The sequence below is a fragment of the Notamacropus eugenii genome, chromosome 1, assembly GCF_028372415.1.
Source record: "Notamacropus eugenii isolate mMacEug1 chromosome 1, mMacEug1.pri_v2, whole genome shotgun sequence".
NCBI lineage: Eukaryota > Metazoa > Chordata > Mammalia > Diprotodontia > Macropodidae > Notamacropus > Notamacropus eugenii.
This window is the reverse complement of record NC_092872.1, coordinates 123,145,101-123,170,833: the sequence shown is the minus strand read 5'-3', so window position 1 is coordinate 123,170,833 and position 25,733 is coordinate 123,145,101. Positions and strand designations below refer to the sequence as shown.

The 25,733-nt window shown below is 36.9% G+C and overlaps 1 protein-coding gene across 1 annotated transcript in view; it reads left to right on the top strand.

The window, feature by feature from the left end:
• The window catches only part of LOC140507455 (uncharacterized), an 86,764-nt gene that overhangs the window by 23,855 nt on the left and 37,176 nt on the right, over positions 1-25,733 (top strand). The window contains exons 4-5 of the mRNA XM_072615562.1: positions 8,833-8,942; positions 20,566-20,697. Of these exons, the coding sequence (XP_072471663.1) occupies positions 8,833-8,942; positions 20,566-20,697 (242 nt within the window). The remainder of the gene's footprint in view (positions 1-8,832; positions 8,943-20,565; positions 20,698-25,733) is intronic.

The following is a 25,733-nucleotide window of genomic DNA, read 5'->3' as shown; positions in this document are numbered from 1 at the left end:
TAACTAATGATTTGTTTTCAGTTTTCACCACTTTCATAAGCTTTCAATTGTCTCACTCTCCTTCTCTCCTCACTACTCAAGATGGCATAAAATCTTATATGAGTTCTACACATATATTCTTATTAAACACATTTTCACACTAGTCCTGTTGCAAAGAAGTAAAATGAATGGGAAATCATGAAAAACAACAAAACAAAACATAACAGAAAAGTCTGCTTCATTCTGCGTTCTGACTCTCTACTTCTTTCTCTGAATGTGGTTGACATTTTCCATCATGATTCCTTTGGAAGTGGCTTAGATCCTTGAATTGCTGTGAAGGGACATCACTTTATCAGATATTATCATATTATCAGATGCAGTCATTGCATATTGTGACTCTCACTGTGTATAACCTTCTCCTGGTTCTGCTCAATTCACTCAGCATCAATTGATAGAAATCTTTCCTGGTTTTTCTGAAGTGCTCCTGTTTGTCATTTCTTATACCACAATAGTATTCCATTATATTCCTATGCCACAACTTGTTCAGCCATTCCCTAACTGATGGGCATCCCCTTGATTTCCAGTTTTTGATCACCACAAAAAAGAGCTGCTATAAATATTTTTATACATGTCAATCCTTTTCCCATTTTTATGATTGCTTTGGGATACAAGCTTAGAAGCCATATTGCTGGGTCAAAGTGTATGCACATTTTTATAGTCCTTTGGGGAGAGTTCCAAATTGCTCTCCAGAATGGTTTGATCATCTCACAACAACAACGAATTAGTTAATATTTGTAGAACACTTTATTTTGGTAAGGTGACTGGGGTTAAGTGACTTGCTCAGGGTCATACAACTAGTAAGTGTCTGAACCCAGATTTAAACTTAGATCCTCCTGACTCCAGGGCCAGTGCTCTATCTACTGTGTCAGTTATGTATGTATGTGTGCATATATATGCATATCTACATATATCATGCCTATACATATCAAACTTACACATGCAAGCCACATAATATAAATACAAGTTTGTGTTCATAAAATATAACATACTTATATGACTATGTATGTGTACACACACATACATGCACACATGCACATACATATATATGTTCAATGCATATACATATATGAAAAATTGAGAATACATACATATGTAAGTATATATGTATATATTCTATAACCAATGATATTGTTTTCAAAAAGTAGGTCTGACCTTTTCACCCTTCTGTTCAAGGAGCTCTAGTAGCATGCTTTTACTTATAGGATATAGTACATACTCCTTTATTTAACATTTAAAGCTCCTCATAACCTGGGACCTTCTTATTCTTCCAGACGTCCTGCATTTTATTCTTCTTCATGTACTCTACATTCCAACAACACTGGTTTACTTAACAGTTTCTTAAATATGGCAATCTATATCTTGTTTCTTTACTTTTATATGGAGCATTGTGACCTGAGTTCAAATTTGACCTCAGACACTTCCTTAGTTGTGTGACTCTGAGCATTTCATTTTATCTATGTCTGTTTCAGTTTCCCCATCTATCTTATTGTTAAGATGTTTATGACTCTTCGTGACCCCTTTTGGGATTTTCTTGGAAAAAAATTCTCTAGAGTGGTTTGCCATTTGTTCATTTCAAAGGTGAGGAAACTGAGGCAAACGGGGTTAAATGACTTGCCGAGAGACCCAGCTAGAAAGTGTCTGAGGTCGTATTTGAACTGAGGTCTTCTGGACTCCAGGTCTGATACTCGGTCTGCTGTGCCATTTAGTTGCTTCTTCTTTATTTCTAAATAAGGATAATAATAGTGCCTCCCCTTCAGGGTTGTTGCATAATATTTGGAATCTATATTGTGGCCTGGCTGTGTTCCAATAGAATATAAGACATCTTTTCTTTTAGTCTTGGAGACCAAATTTGTCATTAAGCTTGCCCCACTTTCGAGGCAAGGGGAAAGGGAGCACTGCTCTGGAATGTTTGGAATTTCAGGTAGTCTGGAGTATCTTTGAGAATGCGTAAAGATAAGGTTAACTTCAATGCATAGTCTTCTTGCGGTCAGATTGTGATCTATGAGCACTTTCTGGTTGACCACATTCTGCATTCTGTCTCATATCTCACATCCTACATTTTGTCTGCTAGATGTCCTTAACCTGGAGAGAAGGCAGGATTGCAAGCCACTTGGAATTAAGGAATACTTATGTATAGAGCTCTAACCTAGAGTACAAGTTTTACTTGCTTACAATCATGCATAATGAAAGGCATTGCACTAGTGGCGTGGCCTTAACCTTATAAAAACCTCTCATTGTACTAGTCTTTTGACTCTTCTTTTTTAGAATATTTAGAATATTTTGCTGTTTTTCAATTACATGACAAAACAATTTTTAGTTTGTTTTTTTTAAATTCAAGTTCCCCAAATTATTTCCCTCTCATTATCTGCTCCCCTTCCCTGAGAATTCTTTTGTCTTTTCAAACCTACATGCTTCAGCCCTTTCCCACCACTTAAGCATTGTTTCAAAAGAGAAAAAGAGAGATTAAGGTTTTGACGCTGAAATGACTCAGAACCAGAATCAGAACTGCCATCATATATCCTTACCTTATACTTGATAACTGTAATCTTGCTAGCTAAGTAAATCTATTCATTTGTGTGTGTTGGGTATGTCTTCTCAATACCCGAGACAGAGATGGAGAATTGTCAGCAGTCACCAATGAAAATAGGCCTAAGACATTATATTTGTGTAGTGTCTGTTTTTAGAAGGACATTTGCTTCTTTTTCTTTAATTTCTAACCTTGATATTGATTATTTCATTATACTTATTACACGAAAGTAAATGAAATAGTGTATATGTGATAGGAAGTGTTTTCTTCTGATGGTACCTGTCTTCCCTGATGTAGCTAGTTCTCTCTCCATAAGCAACCCCACACAACTTCCATTTATCCCAGGTTTCTTGACACAGCTTCCTGATCTGAGGGCATCAAAAGCCTCAGCATCATTTAGTTCGGGCCACTGAGATTTCGTAATTGCCTGATGCCACACAAATAGACACACCTTGATAACTTACTGAGTTTCTAGATAGACCAGCTTGGCTGTGTCCAGAGGAAATAAAAGTCACTGAATCATATTTGCAAACTTCCTCCCTTTGTTCAGAGTTCTTGCAAGTTCCTCATATTGTCTCAACATCTTAATGTAAGGGGCTTCAAGTTTTAGAGCTGTGCTATGAAAAGAGGTCAAATACTTTGCAAACTATAAAGTATAACCCAAATTTCAGTTATTGATATTATTAAGTATATACAGGAGAGAGAAAGTGTGGCTTAGTAGATTAAAAAAAAACTACCTTCAGAATTAGGAAGACCTAAGTTTAAGCTCAGAGCAGTTAAGTGGTGAATTGGATAGAGTACCAATCTCAGAGTCAAGACTCATCTTCTTGAGTTCAAATTTGGCCTCAGACATATGACCCTGGGCAAGTCACTTAACTCTATTTGCCTTGCTTTCCTCATTTGTAAAATGAGCAGGAGAAGGAAATGGCAAACCACTCTCCCTTTTGGTTTTTCTTATATCTATCTGACCAATCATTTCACATTGGACATGATTTCCAGATACTCATCATGCTGCAAGATGAAGTCAACTCTGGAATACATATCTCCTCACCATTCCCTGCCTCTGGGCTCCTTCTCTCCCTTCCTCTGATTGGAGAGGGTGGAGTTTGAACACTGGAAAGTTCCTCCTTGTTCTTCCATCATTTAAAGAGGGCACTCGGAATTATCTTCATCATTTCCTACGTGGCTAAGAAATTCATCATACTACAAGAAGAAATAACTCTGGAATTCACAACTCTTTCATTAATTCAAATCCCAGTTGCCACTTCATCACCATTCCCACTTTGACATCCCCCTCTCCTCCTTTTCAGTTTCTTTTCATGTTTTGTCTTTGCATCTCTAGTACTTTGTACAGAAGCTCATAGTAATAGTTTAATAAGTGTTTGTTGACTTAAGTCACTTAAGATGTCTCAGATTAACAATGTTAATCCAGTCTTAATACTATTATGATAAAAGGGATACATAGGAATTATTTTTAATATTGTTCTTATAACTGTGGAATAAATACCTCTGTCTGATCATACTGCTGAACACTTGTGTAATTGTGAGACAAATTCTTCAAAACTGTGCAAAGCATTTTATCATATGCTAGAATCTTAATAATTCACTCAAAAAGTGAAGAGAATGTAAAGATGGCTAAAAATCAACCCTTCTGAGCACAGCAATGGGGATTCTAAAGCTGCTAAAATAAGTTTTAAAAAATAATGGTTGTTGAGGCACTTAAGGGACACTTAGGTTGAGCAAACTTCAACAATTGTATGACTGGGCTCTTTCTCGGCTCAAGGAAGAGTAAAATTTTGTGGTTACTACTGAAAAGTAGAGTAACTTTCAGTCGGAGACAAAAGAAAGTAACTAGAGCAGGTGCATGTGGCTAATGGAGAACAATTTTCCAAACTCTAAGTATTCATACTGTTAAATAGCCCTCAGGTCCATGAAAGGATCTGAAATGAAACAGATTCTAATTACCAATTAAAAGCTTTATTTTCTAAGAAAAAGACATAGAGAGGAGAAAAGATTCTATAAAGGAATGAGGAGAGAGGGAGAGTTCTGCAGGTGCTCAGAGGGGAAAGAAAAATGGTGAGATATTACAGTTTCTAGAGGCTTTTGGGTGGTGAATGGGGGTTAAAGGAGAAGACATCTGTAGACACAATAAGCCAGGCAGCAGCATGTTTAGAAAGTCCTGAGCAAAATCTTGAGTCTGTAGCTTCTGCTCAAGGTTGTCCTTGAGCTGATCAAGGCTGGTCCTGTGGGTTCTGGCTGTTTACAGGCATCTCCAAATTCTGACAGAATTGGCTCACAAAGGGTCATTGGTATGTCAAGCAGTTTGGGGCTTCAAAAGCCTTCTAATTGCCTGGCTGTTGTGTAGCTCCATTGTTCTTCTGTCTGATGAAGAAGGAAGTTTTAATACAGTCATTCCAGAGCATAGTCATACAGAGTCCATATGAACAAAGCTAAGTTTGTTTCTACGTATTAAAAACCTTTTTAGTTTTTCTAGAAACATTAAGGAGTAATATTTTCTAATCTAAAATCCTTTCCACATTTTATTTTTAAGGAGAAGTGGGTAAAACAGTCATGTCATTGTTCAATGGTTCCGATTCTTTGTGATCCCCTGGATCTTCTTGATAAAAATACTGGAGTGGTATGCCATTTCTTTCTCCAGAAGGTTAAGGCAAATAGAAGTTAAGAGATTTGACCATGGTTAAAAGCTAGTTGCCATCTGAATTCAGGTTTTTCTGATTCCAGGACAAGTGTTATAACCATTGAGTCATCTAGCTGCTTTCAAATCTTTTGATATGGAATGAATTAAAGGTGATAACCAAATTTAACTCTTTTCTAGGATATAACCTATATAAGATATAACTTTGCCTCCCTAATCCAAGGAAAGTACCCTTTTCAAAAGAAAGAGAAGCATCCTCTTTGTCCACTATTCAGTTTAGCTTCTTGATAGAACTAACAGACTATCCACAAAAAAGAAAAAGAAACTAGAAAACAAAGGAAAGGAAATAAAATAAGCAATAGTGATAGAAATAATGACAGAAACAATGTCCCAAAAGGCTGAAAGCTTCTTACAGATTGACCTCATTGATTCTTTGAGGGGAGTGGTAAAGGAGTAATGTGATAGTGACTTAGTTTTCCTCTCAAGCTTCTTATACGTCTACATCGAGTTCGCAGAAAACTCATCATCTAGAAATCTTATCATCTTGCAATCCAGTCAACTTTGATATTCATACCTCATCAGTAGCCTCTGCCCCTCTGATTGGAGAGTGGATCCATAAATACTTCAGCATCTTGGGCCAATGCTGCTTTTCTCTTCTTTTCTTTTTCTTTTTTTGCTGATGTCTATAGTTCCAGCCTTTATGTAAATCTTTGCAAACATGTTTGAATACTCAGCGCTTTCATTTCTAGTTGAGTTTAACCATTGTCATATATTAATCTAACACATTTTTTTTAAAATTCCGAATATTTCTTATTGTTAGCTCCATTAAGAATTTGGTGACTACCATTTTCTACTTTCCAGTGACACGCCCTCCTATATGATTCCTAAAAACAAACACTTCGATTTTCTCCTTTTTTGTTCTGAAAATTTTCTTATTTCTTTTATGCAGGGAAGAGTTTTTTAACTTTTATTTTCTGCAGCATACAATTTTTTTGTAAAAATTGCTTTAAATTTTGATATGGTAGAAAAGACACAATACTGGGAGTCAGTTTACTCTGCCAAACTAAGTGACTTTGAACAAGTCACTTCTCATTTAGGCTTCAATTTCCTCTTTTTAAAAATGAAGTAATAAGATTAGTTGATTTCTAAAGCCTCTTTGTGAATTCAAATAATTCAGATTTCCAGTATTTAAATTATGACCACTAGATGGCAGTCATGGAATAGCATTCATTTCCTCAATTAGACTCTAAGAAACAAAACCTCCAGTTAGAAGAAAAAAATTATTATATTGTATTGGCTATTTAATGTTTTTAGTTTGAGCTTAACATCAATGCTAAAAATAATTTGAATTTTTATATATGTAGGTATGTGTGTGTAAAACAAAGAGGATTGTATACGGAATTGAAAATCACTCTGACGTACATCTTGCTCTTCTTTTAGAGTACCTAATAAATTAAATCTATAACTCATCAAGCTTTCCTCCTTGTCTGTAATTTTTTCTGGTCTGCTTTCTATTCTCTTCTGTACATAAAAATGTTTCAATGGCTCTCTTTTCTTTTTTTTTTTCTTTTTATAACCCTATTCCTATCCCATTCCTTTCTACTTTCTCTAGCCACTTTTGAAAAAAAGAAAAACAGAAGTCTTTTGACAATTATATGTAGTCAAGCAAAACAAATCTCAGCACTGGGGTTTTTGGAAGGCTATTCATACAAGATAGCATTGTAGTATAGTGAGTAGAGAACTGCTCTGAAGCGCCAAAAGATCTGAGTTCAAGACTCTCCTTGGGCTTTGAGACCATTGACAAGTTGTTTGACCTCTTAGTGGTCTCTAAGCTTTTTTCCTTCTTACATCCTATCAGCAAAATAATTTGAGCATATACTCTTAATATATGCATATTTAGTTATACATTATATAGATGTCCTTCTATACTAGTAATTTTATACATCAGAGACCTTGTACAAAGTGGTCATGACTGTTTCGATAAGCATGACCCCTACCTCTGAAGATCATTGAAAGAAGCAACTCTTTAAAATTCTAAATTGCGGAATAGTTGCTGATCTGTAATGCTAAAGATTACCTCATTAGGAATTTCCTACAGCAATTAAATCATAAATCTGTGTTTCTCAGACTAGAACTTCTTCAAAATGGAATCTCTAAGCATCTAATTCTTCTACATGTTTTTGGTAAGGTTCATGACTTTTCTCAAATTTTTATTAATAATGCATTCAAAATTCTGTTTCATATTCTGAGGGATGTGTGTGGAATAATGTACTTGTATTCTTTACTTTCTTTTTTCTCTTGAAAAGACAACTAGTTTGCAATAGATATTTAGTATTCCTGATTCTGTTTATAATTCCATAATTTTGGTTCTTAATACACTAAAATTCTAGTTGAGTGCCTCCTTATTGTGTGATGTCTGGAAGCCATTGGGTATGGCTTTGGCTGTATTGTTAAATTTCTGTCACCCAAAGATCAGTTCGGCTAAATGCTGAGCATCTCACCAGTGGATGGTTTGCCACTTTGTGATTAATCTTTAATACTATGGCTATTCAGGGTTGGAGAGGATACATTCTACATTGATAGAGGGAACATCCACATTGATGAAATCACATACCCTTGCATCATGAAAGAAATAAATTAAAGTTGAGATTAACTAATTTATATTAAGAAGAGTGGGTTTTGCTCCTAAAATTGGACAATATGTAGAAAGCTTTAAAAACTTTAGTTCATGAAGGTGATTGTCCCATTTTGACTACATTAAAAGAGGAGAAGCATATAAAATACAATCAATTTGTAAAATTTTGATTCTAACTAAAATTTTTCTCAATTTTTAATTGTAAACTTTTGGATAACAGAATCATTGAACATGAGGCAAAATACACAGCTAATAATCCTTGAAGAAAACACTTAGAGACCCAGGAGCTGTCCAGGTGCTGAGGTGGTGCAGGTGGTCATAAGGTTGGCTTTCCAGACAGAAGGGAGCACAGAAGCTTTCAAGGAAGGGGGGGAGGGGCAGTGAGTTATAGTGCCACCCCTAGGTACAACTGGTACTGCCTCCATTCCAAGAGAGAATGGAAGAGTAGGCTGGGAGATGGAAAGCTGAGAAGAGAGAGAGGTCAGTTCTCTGGAAGAGGAGATTGAGAGTGCAAAACAGCAGAAATCTCTTCCTGGATTCTTTTTCCTTCTAGGCAACATGAAAGCTACTCTGGTGACTGGTTTTCCTTCCAGCTTAATGGTAGGTGAGGACAACAGCTTGGGAAGGAGGGCATACTTTACTATACAAAGACATGGGTATCTAGGATCATCAGATGGCACTCTACAAGAGAACAAGAGGGAATATTACTGTGGGAGAGGGAAGCAGTCATCCTCTGAGTATGGGTAAAGGGTTTAGTGGCACGAAGGGATCTGAAGTAATCTTTTCCAAGTCAGTTCAGAGCATGCCATGGGTAGCTATCTTTGGAGGTTCACTGACTTTTAAACTTCCATGCTTCTCACTAATGTTCCCTCCAAAGTTGATGGGAAGGGTAGGAAGGAGGAAAGATACAAAAACGAAAGAAAATGGACATCTTGTAGAGACTTGGCTTATAGATTTCATGTGACCCTCTGGCAGGTTCTTCTAATTGTCATTGCTCATGGGTGGCATGACCTGGACAACAGCAGTTTTGACTGCTGGCCCCTGGAGAAGGCTAATGAAATGAACATGGTGGACTGTGGAGGTGAGCAGGGTACTTTGGAGGGAGGAGTGCCCTATTTGTTTTATTTTTTGGTCTAAAATCTTTGGCCCTAAGCTATTTTTGATTCTAAGTGCATAATTTGCAGAAGGTAGATACGGGACAACAGTGTCCCATCTATGGCTCTGGGTTGTCAACTGTGCCCTCCAAAACTGTAAATGGTAAACTTGTAGCTGGTTATTAAGGCATTCACATTTGTGTTATTTTTAGTGCATATAATTAATTTGTACTCTGGCCCTTTAAGTTAGCAAAAGTAACTTAAATAAAGCTAAATATTTCCAAGCATTAACAGCAACCTTATGTGTCAGATATGGGAATCTTTCCTGATGAATTAATATAGTACATATTTCTTTATATTGTTTTAGTTTTAGAAAAAGATGCACAGTAATAATCAGGCTAAATGACAGATTTCTTTCTATACATTTCATGAATTAAGCTAAATCAACCACACTATCCTGTAACTCAAGTTTGCTAAATCCACTCATGTTTAATTCAAGAAATTAATAGAAAAGAAATAGAGTAATCCTTGCCCTCCTCAGCTGCTATATTGAAGTAATAATAAATTGCTGGGTTCTTAAAGTGGAAGAAATGATTTGATAGGTTAGAGACTTAGATAAATTTATTTTTAAAATGTTTTGTGCTCAAATTTGAACTAGTCATCAGTATGTATGTATAGTGATGATTATTTTCCACATCAATAGCAATTTAAATTAGACTACTTAAAGAGGTTTGGTAAAACTTTAAGATTCAGTTATGCCTTTAGGAAAATGTGCTAGGTACTTGCATAATTCCTGTCATTGTAGGGGGTCTACAGTTACTTTTAAATCATTAATCTATTCTTTAACTTTAGAATGATCCAATAGATTCTCTCTCTCTCTCTCTCTCTCTCTCTCTCTCTCTCTCTCTCTCTCTCTCTCTCTCTCTCTCTCTCTGTCTCTGTCTCTGTCTCTCTCTCTCTCTCTCACACACACACACACACACACACACACACACACTTGGATTACTAATTGGAAGATGATGGAAATTGGCCCTGTTTCTTTTCTCTTCTATGTTCTCATTACTTTGGACATATAGAATTTAATTCTTTGCTTATTTCCCACTCTATCCTAAAAGTATCCAATCTCCTTTTAAAAACCTTGCAGAGGATTAGCAGAACCAGCAATACTATCATATCTTCTATGTTACCATCCAATATAAGTATGACCATTTGAACATTAATCCCAAATATTAGAGACGAACAACCAGGGGTGAACTGATTTGTCTGACATCATACAGCTGAGAAGTTGCGGAGTTTAGGGTAAACCCTAGGTCTTTCAGAGACTTTACTCCAATGTCCAGTTGTCTCTTTAACCATATCGGACTTCTTAATTATTTTATTATCACCCATGTTACATTTACTTAAGTGTAGGCTTCTTCAAAAGAAGCTTGATTTATAAATCAAAATGTTTTAGATCTGCCATATATAAGACTCATTGCCTTATTCACTGTGATTTCTATTTCTTGAAAGAAAATTATAATTTTTTACACACAAAAACCTTCAGGGCAAATTATAGAAAAAAAACAATTTCCCCTGATGTTATTCTTATTCTATATGTTTTGATTCAGCACCAAGACAATGTCAAATACAGGAAAGAGTATTCTTGTTATTGTTCCATGGTGTATTTAGCCATCCAAAGAGGTGTGTATGTTTATTAATTTTCAATGAGTGTAAAAAATTTATAGGTTTGGGGACTTCTTGGGGATGCTAAAAGGGGTTTAAAAACTGGGGATACTTAGTTTAGAGAAGGGAACAATAGTTTTCTTCATGAATTTGAAAGTCTGTAAAGAGGGATTAAATTTATTCTGTTTGGGCTTAGTGGGCAGAACTAGGAGCAATAGGGAGAAGGCTGAGGGAGGGGGACACTTATGGGTATAATTATCTAATGGAGTTGAACAGAATATTTTGTTTAAGGAGGACTGAGAAGAGAAAACTCCAAGATGAGAAAAACAGAGAATCAGTTCTTAGAAGAGGCGAGGCAATCAGTTGACAGAAGTAATGGAAAAAAATACGTCAAAGGAAATATTGACAAGATGTGGGAAGATTGGATATGGGAGACGGATAAACTGGGAAAATGATGTTATCATCACAGTGTCATACAATATGATGGACAGAAGTAAATCACTGACGTGGTACAAGAAAGCTAGAATTCCAGTTAAGGTAAAGTTAAAAAATGAAAGGTAAGAATTATTGCTGGAGGAAACTAGACCCAGAAAATACTCAGAAGCTAGAAGTTGAAATGGAAACTAGGATTCAGAAGCTAGCTTAGTAATTGGAAGTTGGGAAACACACAAGTGCCAGAAGGCAAGGAAAAGTCCTGCAAGGCCATAAACTATGCAAACAAGCACAATAGCAAATCAGAGGCACTGAAAACGAGGACACCATCTTCTATGTCTCCTATATAGCCCACCTAAAGCCTGCAGATGTGTGATACATAGAATGCATATAGGCTCACCTGTCTTGAATAGACAATACCAGTTGGGGAGTCATTAGCACATAAATGAGAAGCGAAGTCATAAAAATGAATGAAATGTTGGCGGGGGGGGGGGGGAGACTATATAGAGAAATGAACATTGGGTGAAAGAGAAATGTCAAGGAAAGTTTACATTTACTGGGGAGGGGAAGAAGCAAAGGAATCAGTGAGACAAGTAAATAGAGACATATCTAGGATAACATAGTTTTACAAGAGCAATAATGTCACCAAAGTCAAAAGAGGAAAGTATTTTAAGAAGGGGTACCAAAGTGTAGGAGAATTTTAAGAAGTTGCACCAAAGTGTAGGAGAATCTAGGGAGTTAAAAAATATATTGCATTTGTCAAAAAATGATTGGTCATCTTTTAGGAAGAAATTTCTTTGTAGAGGAAAAGATGATAAATTTCAGAGGCTTAAATATTGAGTGTGTAAAGAGAAAATATAAGTAATGGAGGTGGTGCAGGAAAACAGAACATTCGGCGAAAGGAAAGAAGAACTGAAAAATACTTGTAGATGAAGGAGATAGCAACCTATAAGAAAGGGGAGATATAAAGATAGACAGACAAGCAGATAGTTAGATAGATAGATAGATAGATAGATAGATAGATAGATAGATAGATAGATAGATAGATAGATAGATAGATAGATAGATGGATGGATGGATGGATGGATGGATGGATGGATGGATGGATGGATGGATGGATGGACAGACAGACAGATAGATATAGATAGATAGATAGATAGATAGATAGATAGATAGATAGATAGATAGATAGATAGATGGATGGATAGATAGATGGATGGATGGATAAATAAACAGACAGACAGACACAGAGAGAGATATAGACCAAGAGAGGTAGAAAGAGGAAGAGATAGAGGCAGATAATGAAACAGAAGACAGAAGCAAAGACACGAAAACAGACACAAAGACAGACAGAGATGAGACAAAAGGAGGGAGAAAAAGAAAGACAGAGAGATCGAGTTAGACAGAAAGACATAGAGACAGAGAGGTAGAGATAGAAAGAGATAGAGATAGAAAGAGATAGAGGCAGAAATAGAAACAAACAGAAGTAAAGACAAAGACAGAGAGATGTAGAAAGGAGAGGCTGGTAGAAGTGGAGGAGAGGTGCAGGAGTAGGATCCTTTAGAAACAGATAAGAGATGAAGTGAAGGACACAGGCAGATTTAGAAAGGACAAGAGATAATTCTTCCTGACACTGAGCAACTGGAGGACAGGCTGGGTACAAGGCTGTTAAAGTGTAAAAGTGGGCATAAAGGTTATGCAGGAGTTAACAGGGATGGTCAGGATCTCAGCAGGAGGTTTCATATATATATATATATATATATATATATATATATATATATATATATATATATATATATATATATATATATATATATATATATATATATATATATATATATATATATATATATATATATGTGCACACATATAGATCTATGTACTTACATATGTGTGTATATATATGTGTGTGTATATAATTGAAATTAGTCAGGATTAAAGCAAAATAAGCCTACATAGTTAGATTTTTATCAAAATGTTGCTATATTTCAAGCCTGAACATTAAACGTCTATTTTAAGGTTGTCACAGCAACATTACTTGCAATGAACTTATAAGAATTTTAGATATGATACTCAAATCTGTCATGCCATTTGCCCCAAGTCAGCTTTTCTTGCTTCTATACTTCTTGTTTTCATAAAGATTTGAAATAGTCAACATGATTCTGTAAGAATCCATTCCTAGGGATACCTTTGGGAGGATGAGTTTAAAGCAAGCAGTTTTTTGCAACCTTAAATGATCAAAGAACAGAGTCTTTTAGTTGGGAGAGATTAATAAAGAAAGGAAATTCAGAAAAGCCAAGAACCAAGGGGAAACCTGAATCATATTGGTGGTAATTTCCTCAATGATTCTACACATTCCTTCTTAGCCTTCTGACTCTGAACTGCCTTATGCTAAATGCTTTTGTCTCTGATGGTATTCTTTTCCATCATCTCTGCCCCTTTGGAATCTAAGTCTGAGGATGCTCAGAAATGAAGATATTTTTGTTGCAGGGGGAGAAAAATACCTATTGTTAAAATGACCTCAAATGTGTGTTTCTGGAGTTGACTGTAGACAAATGGTGAAGTAGATTAAATTTATCTTTCCTATATTTGCCTTTGAAGTTTTTGCCGTCCCCATTTGTATTGTCTTCCCCCTAACCCTTCCCCCCAAAAGCCCGCATTGTAGCACTTCATAGTGGCTTGTCTTTGCTGAGCAGTGACAACCTCCCCTTTCTTTTCCATCAAAATCTGTCCCATTTCCGCAGTGTCTTATTTTCTAAAACCAGTTGCTATGATAACAGAATGGATCAATGCATTTCCCATTTTAAGTAATATGTTTTCATTTTAGTAGGAGATTTCTGGGAACTAATAGAGAGAGAGAGAGAGAGAGAGAGAGAGAGAGAGAGAGAGAGAGAGAGAGAGAGAGAGAGAGAGAGAGCTCTGATATTCAGACACTGTGGCAGACTGATAGGAAATAGAATTTGTGGCAGGAAGGGATCTTGTCGCTCCCCAGGAAAGTATAAACACTCCTGAAGAAATATCCCTGATTAATCTATCGGATTCCTGCCTGTGTTGTACTAAATGACTGTTTTCTTTTGGAACGTCTGACTGCTTTTTCATTCAGTTAGTCAACAAGCATTTATTAAGTGCTTGGTGTATGTCAGACACTCTGCTAAACACTGAGGATACAAAAAAGGCAAAACCAGTCTCTACCCTCAGTGGACTCACATTCATATGGGAAAGACATCAGAATACATACAGACAAGATCTATGCAGTGTAAATGAGGGAAGATTATCTCAGAAGGAAGGCTTTTGCAAAATCTTCACAGTAGAACTAACCAGGACAGAGGGGCAGCTAGGTGATGCAGTGGATAGAGTACTAGTGCAGGAGTCAGGAGGACCTGAGCTCAAATCTCACCTCACTTGAGCTGTATGACCTTGGGTAAAACACTTAACCCCAATTGCCTCATCCTGGGTCATCTCCAGTCATCCTGATTTAGACACTGGATTTAGATGGCTCTGAAGGAGAAGTGAGGCTAGTGACTTGCACAGCCCTCGCTCACTCAAAACAAAGTCAATTGCAAGTCATGTCATTATTTCTTTGATGGTATGGTCTTCTTCAGCAGCAAAAGATGAATACGCAACCAGGATAGAAAAGTGGCAAAGCATTTGTGCCCTGTAGGCAAAGTTTACAAATTTAGTATTTTACTATCTACCAGAGGCTTTAAACTTCTGTAATGCAACTTGAGTTATCACAGAACAAATACTTATTGGTTAACTTATATAAATACTTATTGGAGCCCATGCTCCGGAGAAGGAAATTTTTTAGATTTAAAAATATATACATTTATTTGTAAAAAATGAAATGCCCTTGGTTACTTCTTATGAATGCTGTCTATGTTGGCTACTCCAATTCTCATAATTTAGAGTGAACATATTTTTCAAACAAATTTTTTTTCCACTATGAATTCTAGGGTAATATCAAGAAGGATGTTAACCTTTACATACAAGTCAGGGGCTGTCATCTGGCCTCGAGGATTACCTTCAGCTCTGTTAATGTGAAATGAGAGCAGATTTCATGACAGATCTCATTCAAACTGTGAATGTCACATAAATTCCAAGAACTTAGAGCATGGCTTCTTATCTTGAATCAACAGACTCCTAAGAGATCCCTGGTTAGATTTCAGTGTATTTGAAAGGGGAAAAATAACATTTTATTTTCCTTAATCACTAAATGAAATTAAGCACTTCCTTTAATGTCTGTATGGCAACAGACAATATTCTGAGGAGCTCCAAATGGATCTATGACATAAAAAAAGTTAAGAACTCTTGAGTTGGTTAGAGGCTCTGTCCAGGGACACATCTCAAAGCTCAACATTTGATCTTCATTTATTTAAATAAAAACATATGTTGTGCCACATACTTTCTTCATAGTTATCTCTTTTCTTCTATTCCACATTCTGGGAGTCTTAATTAAGTCCACTGAGAGAGGTAATGGGAATAAAACATTAATTAATCACTTCATTAATAAAAAGAAATTAGCAGGTTTAATGACAGTATTCAATACTACAACAATATGCAGTAGCAGTCATTATTTATCTAGTAATCAAATTATTGGGAAACAGAGCTGAGAACCCAAGAGAAAATCCAAAACAAAAAGGATTCTGAGCATACAAAGGAGAATCCTGAGAGTTCATGCACTAAAAATCATGTACTTTATTCAAATGATAGACCTTTTTAGAGGCAGCTAGTGGTATACTGAATAGAATTTTTTTCTTTTTGTATTTAAATTTATTTATTTAAGTTTTCAACATTCATTTCCACAAAATTTTGGGTTTCAAATTTTCTCCCCATTTCTCCCCTCCCCCACCCCAAAACTCCGAGCATTCTAATTACCCCCATCACCAATCTGCCCTCCCTTCTAACATCCCTCCCTTCCCTTATCCCCATCTTCTCTTTTGTCCTGTAGGGCAAGATAACTTACTGTACCCCATTACCTGTGTTTCCCATTTCCTAGTTGTATGCAAGAACAATACTCAACAGTTGTTCCTAAAATTTTGAATTCCAACTTCTCTTCCTCCCTCCCTCCCCACACATCCTATTTGGGAAGGCAAGCAATTAAATATAGGCCATATCTGTGTAGTTTTACAAATGATTTCCATAAGTCTTTTTGTGTAAGACTAACTATATTTCCCTACATCCTATCCTGCCCCTCATTTCTTCTCTCTCTTTTGACCCCGTCCCTCCCCAAGAGTGTTGACTTCTAATTGCTCCCTCCTAGCATTGTCTTCCCTTCCGTCATTCCCCCCCCCCCACTTATTCCCTTCTACCCCATTTTCCTGTATTGTAAGATAGGTTTTCATACCAAAATGAGTGTGCATTTTATTCCTTCCTTTAGTCGAAAGTGATGAGAGTAAGCTTCATGTTTTCTCTTTCACCTCTCCGCTTTTTCCCTAGACTGAAAAGTCTTTTACTTGCCTCTTTTATGAGAGATAATTTGCCCCATTCCTTTTCTCCCTTTCTTCTCCTAATAGATTTCTCTCTCACCCTTAATTTCATTTTTTAAGATATAATCCCATCCTATTCAACTCACCCTGTGCTTTCTGTCTCTGTATGTGTGTGTGTGTGTGTGTGTGTGTGTATGAGTGTAATCCCACAAACTATCCAGATACTGAAAAAATTTCAAAAATTAGAAATATTTTCTTGCCACGTAGGAATGTAAACAGTTCAACTTTAGTAAGTCCCTTATGATTTCTCTTTGCTATTTACCTTTTCATGCTTCCCATGATTCTTGCATTTGAAAGTCAAATTGTTTTTCAGCTCTGGTCTTTTCATCAAGAAGGCTTGAAAGTCCTCTATTTCATTGAAAGACCACTTTTTCCCCTGAAGCATTATACTCAGTTTTGCTGGGTAGGAGATTCTTGGTTTTAGACCTAGTTCCTTTGACTTCTGGAATATCATATTCCACTCCCTTCAATCCCTTAATGTAGAAGCTGCTAGATCTTGTGTTATCCTGATTGTATTTCCACAATACTTGAATTGTTTCTTTCTAGCTGCTTGCAATATTTTCTTCTTGAGCAGGGAACTCTGGATTTTGGCCACAATGTTCCTAGGAGTTTCTCTCTTTGGGTCTCTTTCAGGAGGTGGATTCTTTCATCAGGTGGATTCTTTCAATATTTATTTTGCCCTCTGGTTCTATAATATCAGGGCAGTTTTCCTTGATAATTTCATGGAAGATAATGTTTAAGCTCTTTTTTTAATCATGGCTTTCAGGTAGTCCCATAATTTTTAAATTGTCTCTCCTGGATCTATTTTCCAGGTCAGTTGTTTTTCCTATGAGATGATTCCCATTATCTTGTGGTTTTTAAAACTTTTGGTTTTGTTTTCTAACGGCTTGGTTTATGTCATAGTCATTAGCTTCCCTGAACTCGATTCTCTCTTTTAAAGAACTATTTTGTTCAGTGAGTTGTTGAACCTTGTTTTCCATTTGGCTAATTCTGCTTTTTAAAGCCTCCTTCTCCTCATTGACTTTTTGGACCTCTTTTTCCAATTGAGTTAGCCTCTTTTTAAAGATGTTATTTTCCTCAGCATTTTTTTGGTTCTCCTTTAGTAGGCTGTTGACAAGGCTTTTCAAGCTCTTCTATGGCCTGAGCCCACTTCATGTTCATTTTGGGGGTACTAGAGGCAGAGACGTTGACTTCCTCTAACAGTATGCCTTGTTCTTCCTCATCTGAAAGGATGGATGGAGACACTGCCTCACCAAGAAAGTAACCTTCTATGGTCTTATGTTTTTTTCCCTTTTTTGGGCATTTTCCCAACAAGTTACTTGATTTCTGAATCCTTTTTCAAGAGGAGGGTCCTGGTGCTTCTCCTCTCCCCAGGACATGGCTGAGATTTAGATCAGCTGCTCAATTCCCTGGGGCTTTGGGTGGGGACGGGGCTGCTACTGAGTGCTGAGATACAGATCAGCTGCTTAATTCCACCAGACGCTTTAAGCTGAGCTGCCTCGAAAACGGACCCAGACTGCTTCCTCAGCCACCGTAGATGCCCATCTCCTGCTGCTGCTGCCCCCTGGGGCTAGTGCTGGGAGAACCCTGTTCCCCTCTTGCCCAGCTTGGAAAGCCCTCCCACATTGACCTTGGAAGCCTTCTTTATCCCTTGTGGGTTGAGGGATCTGGGACCTTCCCCACTGGGAATTCTGCCTCGGAAGTCTGTTCAGGTCCTGAGCCTCCCAGTGCCTTGTGGCCAGGGCTGGGCTCCACTCAGCATCCCATGAGATAGACATTTCCTGTTGGCTTTCCAGGTTACCTTTGGCTGGAAACTTCTTTCACTCTGTTGTTCTGTGGCTTCTGCTGCTCTAGACTTCATTGAGAGTTAGTTTTTACTTTTTCTGAGCTGTGGGGGAAGTACTAGAGTGTATGCATCTTTCTACTCCGCCATCTTGGCTCCACCCCTTTTTTCACATTTTTAAAGTCATTGCCCTGTTTTTCTTCTATTTCTCTAATTTGGTATTTAAAATCCTTCATGAGCTGTTTCAGGAATGCTCTTTGGTCTTGAGACCAATTCATATTCCCTTTTGAAGTTTCAGATATGAGTACTGTCTCAAAGCTAACCTCTTTGGTATTTGTGTTTTAGTCTTTGTCCCCATAGAAAGATTCTATGGTCTTTTCCTTTTTGCTTTGCTTCTTACTCATGAAGATCACCCCTTTCCTGGCTTTAAAGTAGACCTCTGCTTCTGAGGCACAGGGAGCTCTGTCCCACAGTTCTTTTACTTTGAACATAAGGTTTTGAATGTTGTGGCTTCTGGTTCTTTCAACTGGAAGCTAAAATGCTGCAGCTTACTTGGTGTTGTGCTGGTTGGTGTTTGAAAGCGGAGACCAGGTGGGAAGTCTTTCTGGATTTGCCCAGAATTACCCTGGAGCTAGCTGCACTAAGTGTTGGGGAGGGATAGTCTTACTCTAGGAGTTCTCCTCTGCTGAGCTAGTATAAAGGAAAGCTCAGTGGTTGCTGAGCCCATCTATGCTAGTGTCTTCCTGATTCCCCTGGGGTTCTGAGGCATGGCTGGGGTCCTGCTGTCTGTAGGCTCCACCCCCCTGGGGTTCAGGATCTTTTCCCATTTTGCTAAGGTAGGGCTGTCTGGGACAGCTCCAGTCCTGCACTGATCCCTTTCAGTCACAGCAAAAGTGACCCTCCTTAGCAATTTTTCTAGCCTCATGGACTAAGAGACTGTTTACCCCTAGCCTGATCCTACTGTTCCAGGACTTTTCTTGGGGAGATATTCTCTGGGCTCTTCAAGGTCAACAAGGGGATGGAGATAGCAATTACCGACCACTGTCATCTTGCCTCCTGAAAGTTCAAGTAGGTAACTTACAGACATTTAATCTGTTAGCTGATAGTTTCAGGAGCAGCTCCTGCAATTACCTTGGGTTCTGCGCTTCTCTCTCCCTTGTTTCCATGGGACTCCTTTCCTAGCTGATGTGTTTGAAAATTTTCAGTGCATCTACAGTTTCAGATCACCTGGGAATTCCTGCTCAGCTCTGCCTTGGCGGGGACCACGCTGGTGCAACCTGTAAACTGTGCACTCCTCCAACCACACACAACAAATCCTTCCTCTCAGCCTTCTAGTCATTCCTGGGCTAGAAATCTGCCACAGTCTGTCTCCTATTGAATTCTGCCCCTCCAAAATCCATTCAGATTTTCTTTTTAGAGGTATCTGAAGGAGTAGTTGGTGAGTAGTTGCTCTCACTCCACCATTTTGGCTCTGCCTTCCTAGCTTCTTGGTCAAGAAGAGTTGCAAATGACTGAACAACAACAGAGAAGCCAACAGAACATTTATTCATTTTAAAAAGAGTTAAAGAAAGAAACAACGAAACCTTGTTTAAGTACTAATCTGACTTTTATTTCTCTTTATTTTTATTATCTAGGAAGCAATTGTAAATAATTTTGAATTTTTTAAGAGTGAAAATCATAAAGTGCTAGCCTATCTTCTTTAAAAGGAGATTTTAATGTGTTTCATGTCCTTATAAATAATATATCCTGCTAATGTAAGTTAACATTCTTACTTGAAAATAGAAAGCAAATACCTTGATTTTTCTTGTGTTACAAGTACAAGCTGCCTAGTGGCAGGAAATATCTTTTCTACTACCAGAGGGAATCAGATTCACACTTTGTAATTGAACTTCTGAAGATGAACCATAACTTCTTTCCTACGAAGAATACTTTGGAGAACTTTACTCTTCAGAAACCATGTTATATCACTGGGAACCACTGTTCTTCTGAAGACTTGGAATTTGTTGTGATCAGTGGGCAGACCTAGCAGTCATTAATACTGACATTATAGTCTCTGGTGGAAATGGTGGTATGGTCTGTTTGGAGTTGAATGGGTGGCAAACCAGTTCTTGGTCTTCTTGATCCCCTTTGGTTGTAAATGATAAAAAAAATAAAGTACTCAGAAGTCCTGGGATAAGCACATTAAAATCTTGTTCTATGCTATTGTTTAATTTGGAATAATTAATGCTATTTAGCTATACTTTCTTTCTAGTCTAGAGATGGCATGGGTCCAGCGGCCACCAGAGAAGACTATCAGCGGGGAACCTTTTAACATGACCTGTGCTGTCTTTGCTTCAGATGACTTCTATGAATATGCTATAACAAATGGAATCCTTTTCCACAGGTATAGACTTGCCTAGAGACTTCTTCAAATATTCTCTGATAAGTGCAACAATTATCTATTTGTAGAAACAAATTGCAATGCATGTGATTATTGACTTTAGACTTCTTCCCATCTGGATAGATTGCTTTTGGATATTCACTGATCCTTTTGCAATCAATGGAAAGTTATTAAAAGTAGGTTACATGAGCCTGGGGTCTCTGTCTAAGGATCAGCCACATAAATTATCCTTGATAGTGGAGGATAAACTAAATATATCTGATAAATGAAATATATCACTTTAGATAATTTAAGCTTCAACTTTCTATTACAACCCACCCTGACCCACCCTTTTAAAACCAGAGTTACACTTTCATTCCCTGCTTCTCCAATTCAAGATGTTTAGACATTCCAAAGATGGAACAAGAGAAATAAGATGTGGGAAATTAATAACTTGGCCAATAAATTTCTGCTTAACTGAGAACTGGCTGTAAATGACAGGTCAAATCCTGTTAGTATGAATATTGTTAGCAAAATCAGTAGGAGTTCTCTTTTTAATTGGTGGTTATCTCAAAAATTTGCTTATAGGAGAGTCATCCATAAGACTTCTTGTGTCTTTATACCCTGTCCTAGATCAGGCTTAAGCTGAAACCCTCTCTTTTTCTCTTTCTATTCTTATCACTCTGCTCAGCTTAATGGGTAAAGATAGGAGGTGGTATTAAGATGGACCGTACTATGCCCAAAAAACCTTTTCTTCAATAAAACTATATACTTCATTTGAGGAGTCAGCGCATGAGGGGAAAAAGCCTATGCTTCTCATGATAGTCCATCCACTCTGAGTGATATTCAGGATACATTGTCATTCTACTAAAATGAATGAACTGAGACACCACTGCCCTCTCTATTCATTGTAACAGGATTCATTTTAACAGGTACGAGTTTAAACTAAATCGAAGGAATTGAGTGAAATGATGATATTTTTCTATCAGAGAGTGAAGTGAAGCTCACTTCTGCTTGATAAAACATTGTGAAAACTTTCTTAGTTTAGTGCATTAACCATTTTTCTTTTATCCTCTTACTCTTAAAGGCTTCTCCCCTTTAACAAAAGTAGAAAAGAAAAGACACATGACACATGGCACCAAAAGAATGGTGAGAAAACAATGGTATCAGGGAGGGCATACACCACATCTATTTAAAAGACAGCAATCACACAAGACACGATAGAGAACTATCCCTTCCATATTGCAACTTTCACCTTCCTTGAGTTGGTATAAGAAATTAAGTAAGAATTTGGGGGGAGTTTTTTTGGCAGTCTCAGGTAACATGCGAAGGCCAGTAGGCAACATAGAAGAAGTCTGGCAATTCAGAAATGCATAACATGTAAGTATAGTATTGTATAATATCAACATATTTTATCTTTTAATACCATAATAATTCAGACTTCTCTGTTATGAAGGGAAAGCCAAAAAATTTTACATGTACTTTTAAATTCGTGGGGCACAACATTCTTAACCCCTTTCTCTCCCCATGTGGAAGGGATGACTGTATTATGCATAATATGAATGAGGAGGACAATTGATAGCACTTTCACATCTGATAATTAGTGCAAATGACTAATGAAGAAAGGGAACACAGCATAGTAGATAGTGCACTGAAAAAGCTTGGTTTCTAGTTCCAGCTTTGTCCTTAACTTAGTGTGTGACCATAGGCAAGTCTACGTTGCATGTGAAAGCCTCAAGTTTCTTATTTATTCATTGAGGGAGACAGAGTAAAAAATCTCAAAGGTACCTTTCAACTTTAAAATCCTATAACTTTCTAAATGTCTCCATGTTTTATATCATTGTACATTTGAAGAGATCTATACTATTGACTAATTATGCACTAATGTAAGTGGAGTTCTTGAATTTCACTTTCTCTCCCAGAAGCCACTCTGAGCTCTTAGAGAACAGAGACTGACTTTTACCTTATTTTGTATTCCCAACTCTCAGCACACTTACCTACAGTAATGGCCGAATGTTTCCATCAACAACTGTGGCTGCCCTTCAGTATAGTCAGAGAAAGAGGAGAAAAAGACCTTTACAAGTGTAGTGACCAAGGCTGTTAAGAATGGTTGTAAGGAGGCTTAATAGGGTAGTTAAGTGATGCAATAGATAGAGTGTGGGCCCTTCAAATCAGGAAGATGTATCTTTGTGAGTATACATCTGGTCTCAGATACTTACTAGCTGCGTGACCCTAGGTAAGTCACTTAACTCTTCTATAAATGAGCTGGAGAACCAAATATCAAACCACTCCAATATTTTGCCAAGAAAACCCTAAAGGGGATCATGAAGTCAGACATGCCTGAAACCACTGAATAGCAACAAAAGAGGCTTAAAAATATTCTATGCAGGATGTCAGCTTCCTTAGACTCTTGTCTTTCCTTTTCTTTTTCATTTTTCGACTACTGATTTCTATTCAGTGAAATAAACTAATGGGTTTTGTTAGGATACGTAGAACTTTGTTGAAGCTAACTACACATTAAATCATGGTGTGAAATTTAAATGGGAGGAGAGATTGCATAGGGAGTGAGGGAAAGAATAGAAAAGATTTTTTTCATCTGCTCTTTTAAGTGAGCCCATACTTTAAGTGAGTAATTTTTAAAGTAACAATTACTTTAAGTGAGTAATCAGCTATGACTAAATGGTACCTAAACCTCCATTTAACCAAATAAAATGGTGTGTGTCAATAGTGAAATTTACTGCAACTGGTTTCAGCATAAGAAGAATAGGAATCTGCATGACTCACATAACTGCTATGGATGAACATTCATGACATGACTCACAAAGATAAACTCATTGTAATGGTTGAGGTTATAAAATAGATTTCCTTAAAAGAAACTTAACTGGAAGATTCAGGCATTTTTAAATTGCTGTGATTCAGCTATGAATATGATTTAGAAAAAGCACCACAATTTTTCAGATAATGCAAAATTCATTATGGAATAGTGAAGAATTAACTGAAATTGTCGTTCTTGACTCCTGAACATTTTTTTCCTATGGAATGAGGTTATTCAGATTGAAAGTGAAACAAACAGACAAACCACAAAAATGATACAGAGAGAAAAAGTTATCTTAATTTCAAATTGCCTGACTTGGTGATGTGGTCTTAGGGAGCATAGGCTTAGGACTTACACAAGACCTTCATTAACACTATTGATTCACAGTTTTCATATGCATTGTTTCATTTTATTCTCACCAGAAGTCCTACGACTTAGCAGAACAAGTATTATTATTCACATTTCACAGAAAAAGAGAATGGCACCTGAGAGAGGATAAGTATTTTGTGGAAGATTCCAAAGTCACTAAGCATACTCAGGTTAGAATCCAGGTCTGTTCCACTTTATTCCTACTATTTTGGTGATTACTAGAGTTTCCCAAATAATATACCAAGAGAGTTCAAACTCTGGAAGGTTTTGCCAAGTTAGAAAGGAATCATGTATTCAGTATGGAATCATATTTGTCTTAGAAGGACCAGTTTGGGTTAGTTTGGAGAAGACTATCAACATATTGGGGCAACTAGGTGGGCCTGGAGTTAGGAAGACTCATCTGGCTTCAGACATTTACTGTCTGGGTGATCCTGGACAATTCACTTAACCCTGTTTGTCTCAGTTTCCTCATCTGTAAAATGAATTGGAGGAGGAAATGGAAAACCACTCCAGAGTCTTTGCCAAGAAAACCCCAAATGAGGTAAAAAAGAGTCAGACGCAACTGAAGCAATTGAACACTGACATATTGGTTGCAGACTGCTTATCATCATCATCATCATCATCATCATCATCATCATCATTATTTTGCTAAAAATATTCTTGAAGACCATCTATGGAAATTGTAGATGGATTTCAATCTTCACTGTTGAAGGAAGTACTTATCAATATAATCATAAATTCTTGAAGTATTGGAACAATGATAATAATGAAGAGCTAATATGAACACATATATAACCAAAATATATGTTTATTATATTAGTATGTACATGTTATTTACCATTATTATTTTTTCAATAGTTAATGTAAGAAATACTCTCCTTGTTTTTCAGATGAGATATTAAGCAACCGATTCAGTCACACGACTAATAAGTGTTTGAGGTGGAAGATATTGATCTAACGCTCCTTTCACTATATTATGCTGCCTCTTTATCTCTGCCTTGATGTCAATGTTAGCAAAGTTTCTTCAAATATTTCACCTCCACAGAAATAATTTGACTGGTACATTAAGAATAAGAATGGATTAAAGTACTTAGGGAACAATTCTGAATTAGAAATTGTTATTACGATTTTGGCCTCCACAAAAATTGTACTTAAGCTGGTGAGATTGTCAGGGCTTTCAAGTCTACTGCTGTTTTGATGGGGGTTTCCTATCTTATTTTCATCATTAACAAAGGGCCAAGTGTTTCTTGCTCTTTGTACATCAATACATGTTCATCTCCTTGTACCAACTTTCCTGATTGGCCATTGTATATGATACCTGCTATGTGACTGTATTGACACAACCAAAATGGGGAGTAATGAGTTACAGTTATTAATGATATGCAGCCTTAAAGACATTGAAGAAAATAAGGGTTTCATTTGTATATTTTGTTTTCATAGGTGAAGGCTAGATAGAATTAGCAGTATCTTTTATCAAAATTTATCAGATTTTCTTATTAAACTGTACATTCCTGCTCATTTCTGTGTGACCTTAAGAAATCAATGAAGCTCTCTGAGATGTAAATGAAGTGATTGGAGTAGATTAAAATAAAATTCCTTCTAATTCATTCCAATGTAATCTCCCTTCCAATGATTTATGAATTTGTCCCATCCCTCCATTCCCCTGAAACTCAGTGCTCCAGAAAACATATGGTATCCCCAACAAAGAAGGAATAATCTTGTTCCCAAAAGGATATTTTCTTTAGCCTAGCCTGTTATAGGTCCACTATGACTAATATTTGGTTGTTTGACTCAATTTTCAGATAAGGCTTTACATTTTGTATCCTCTATTTGGAGTAATTTTTGCTATTTCATTTAGACATCAGCATGTAAGGGA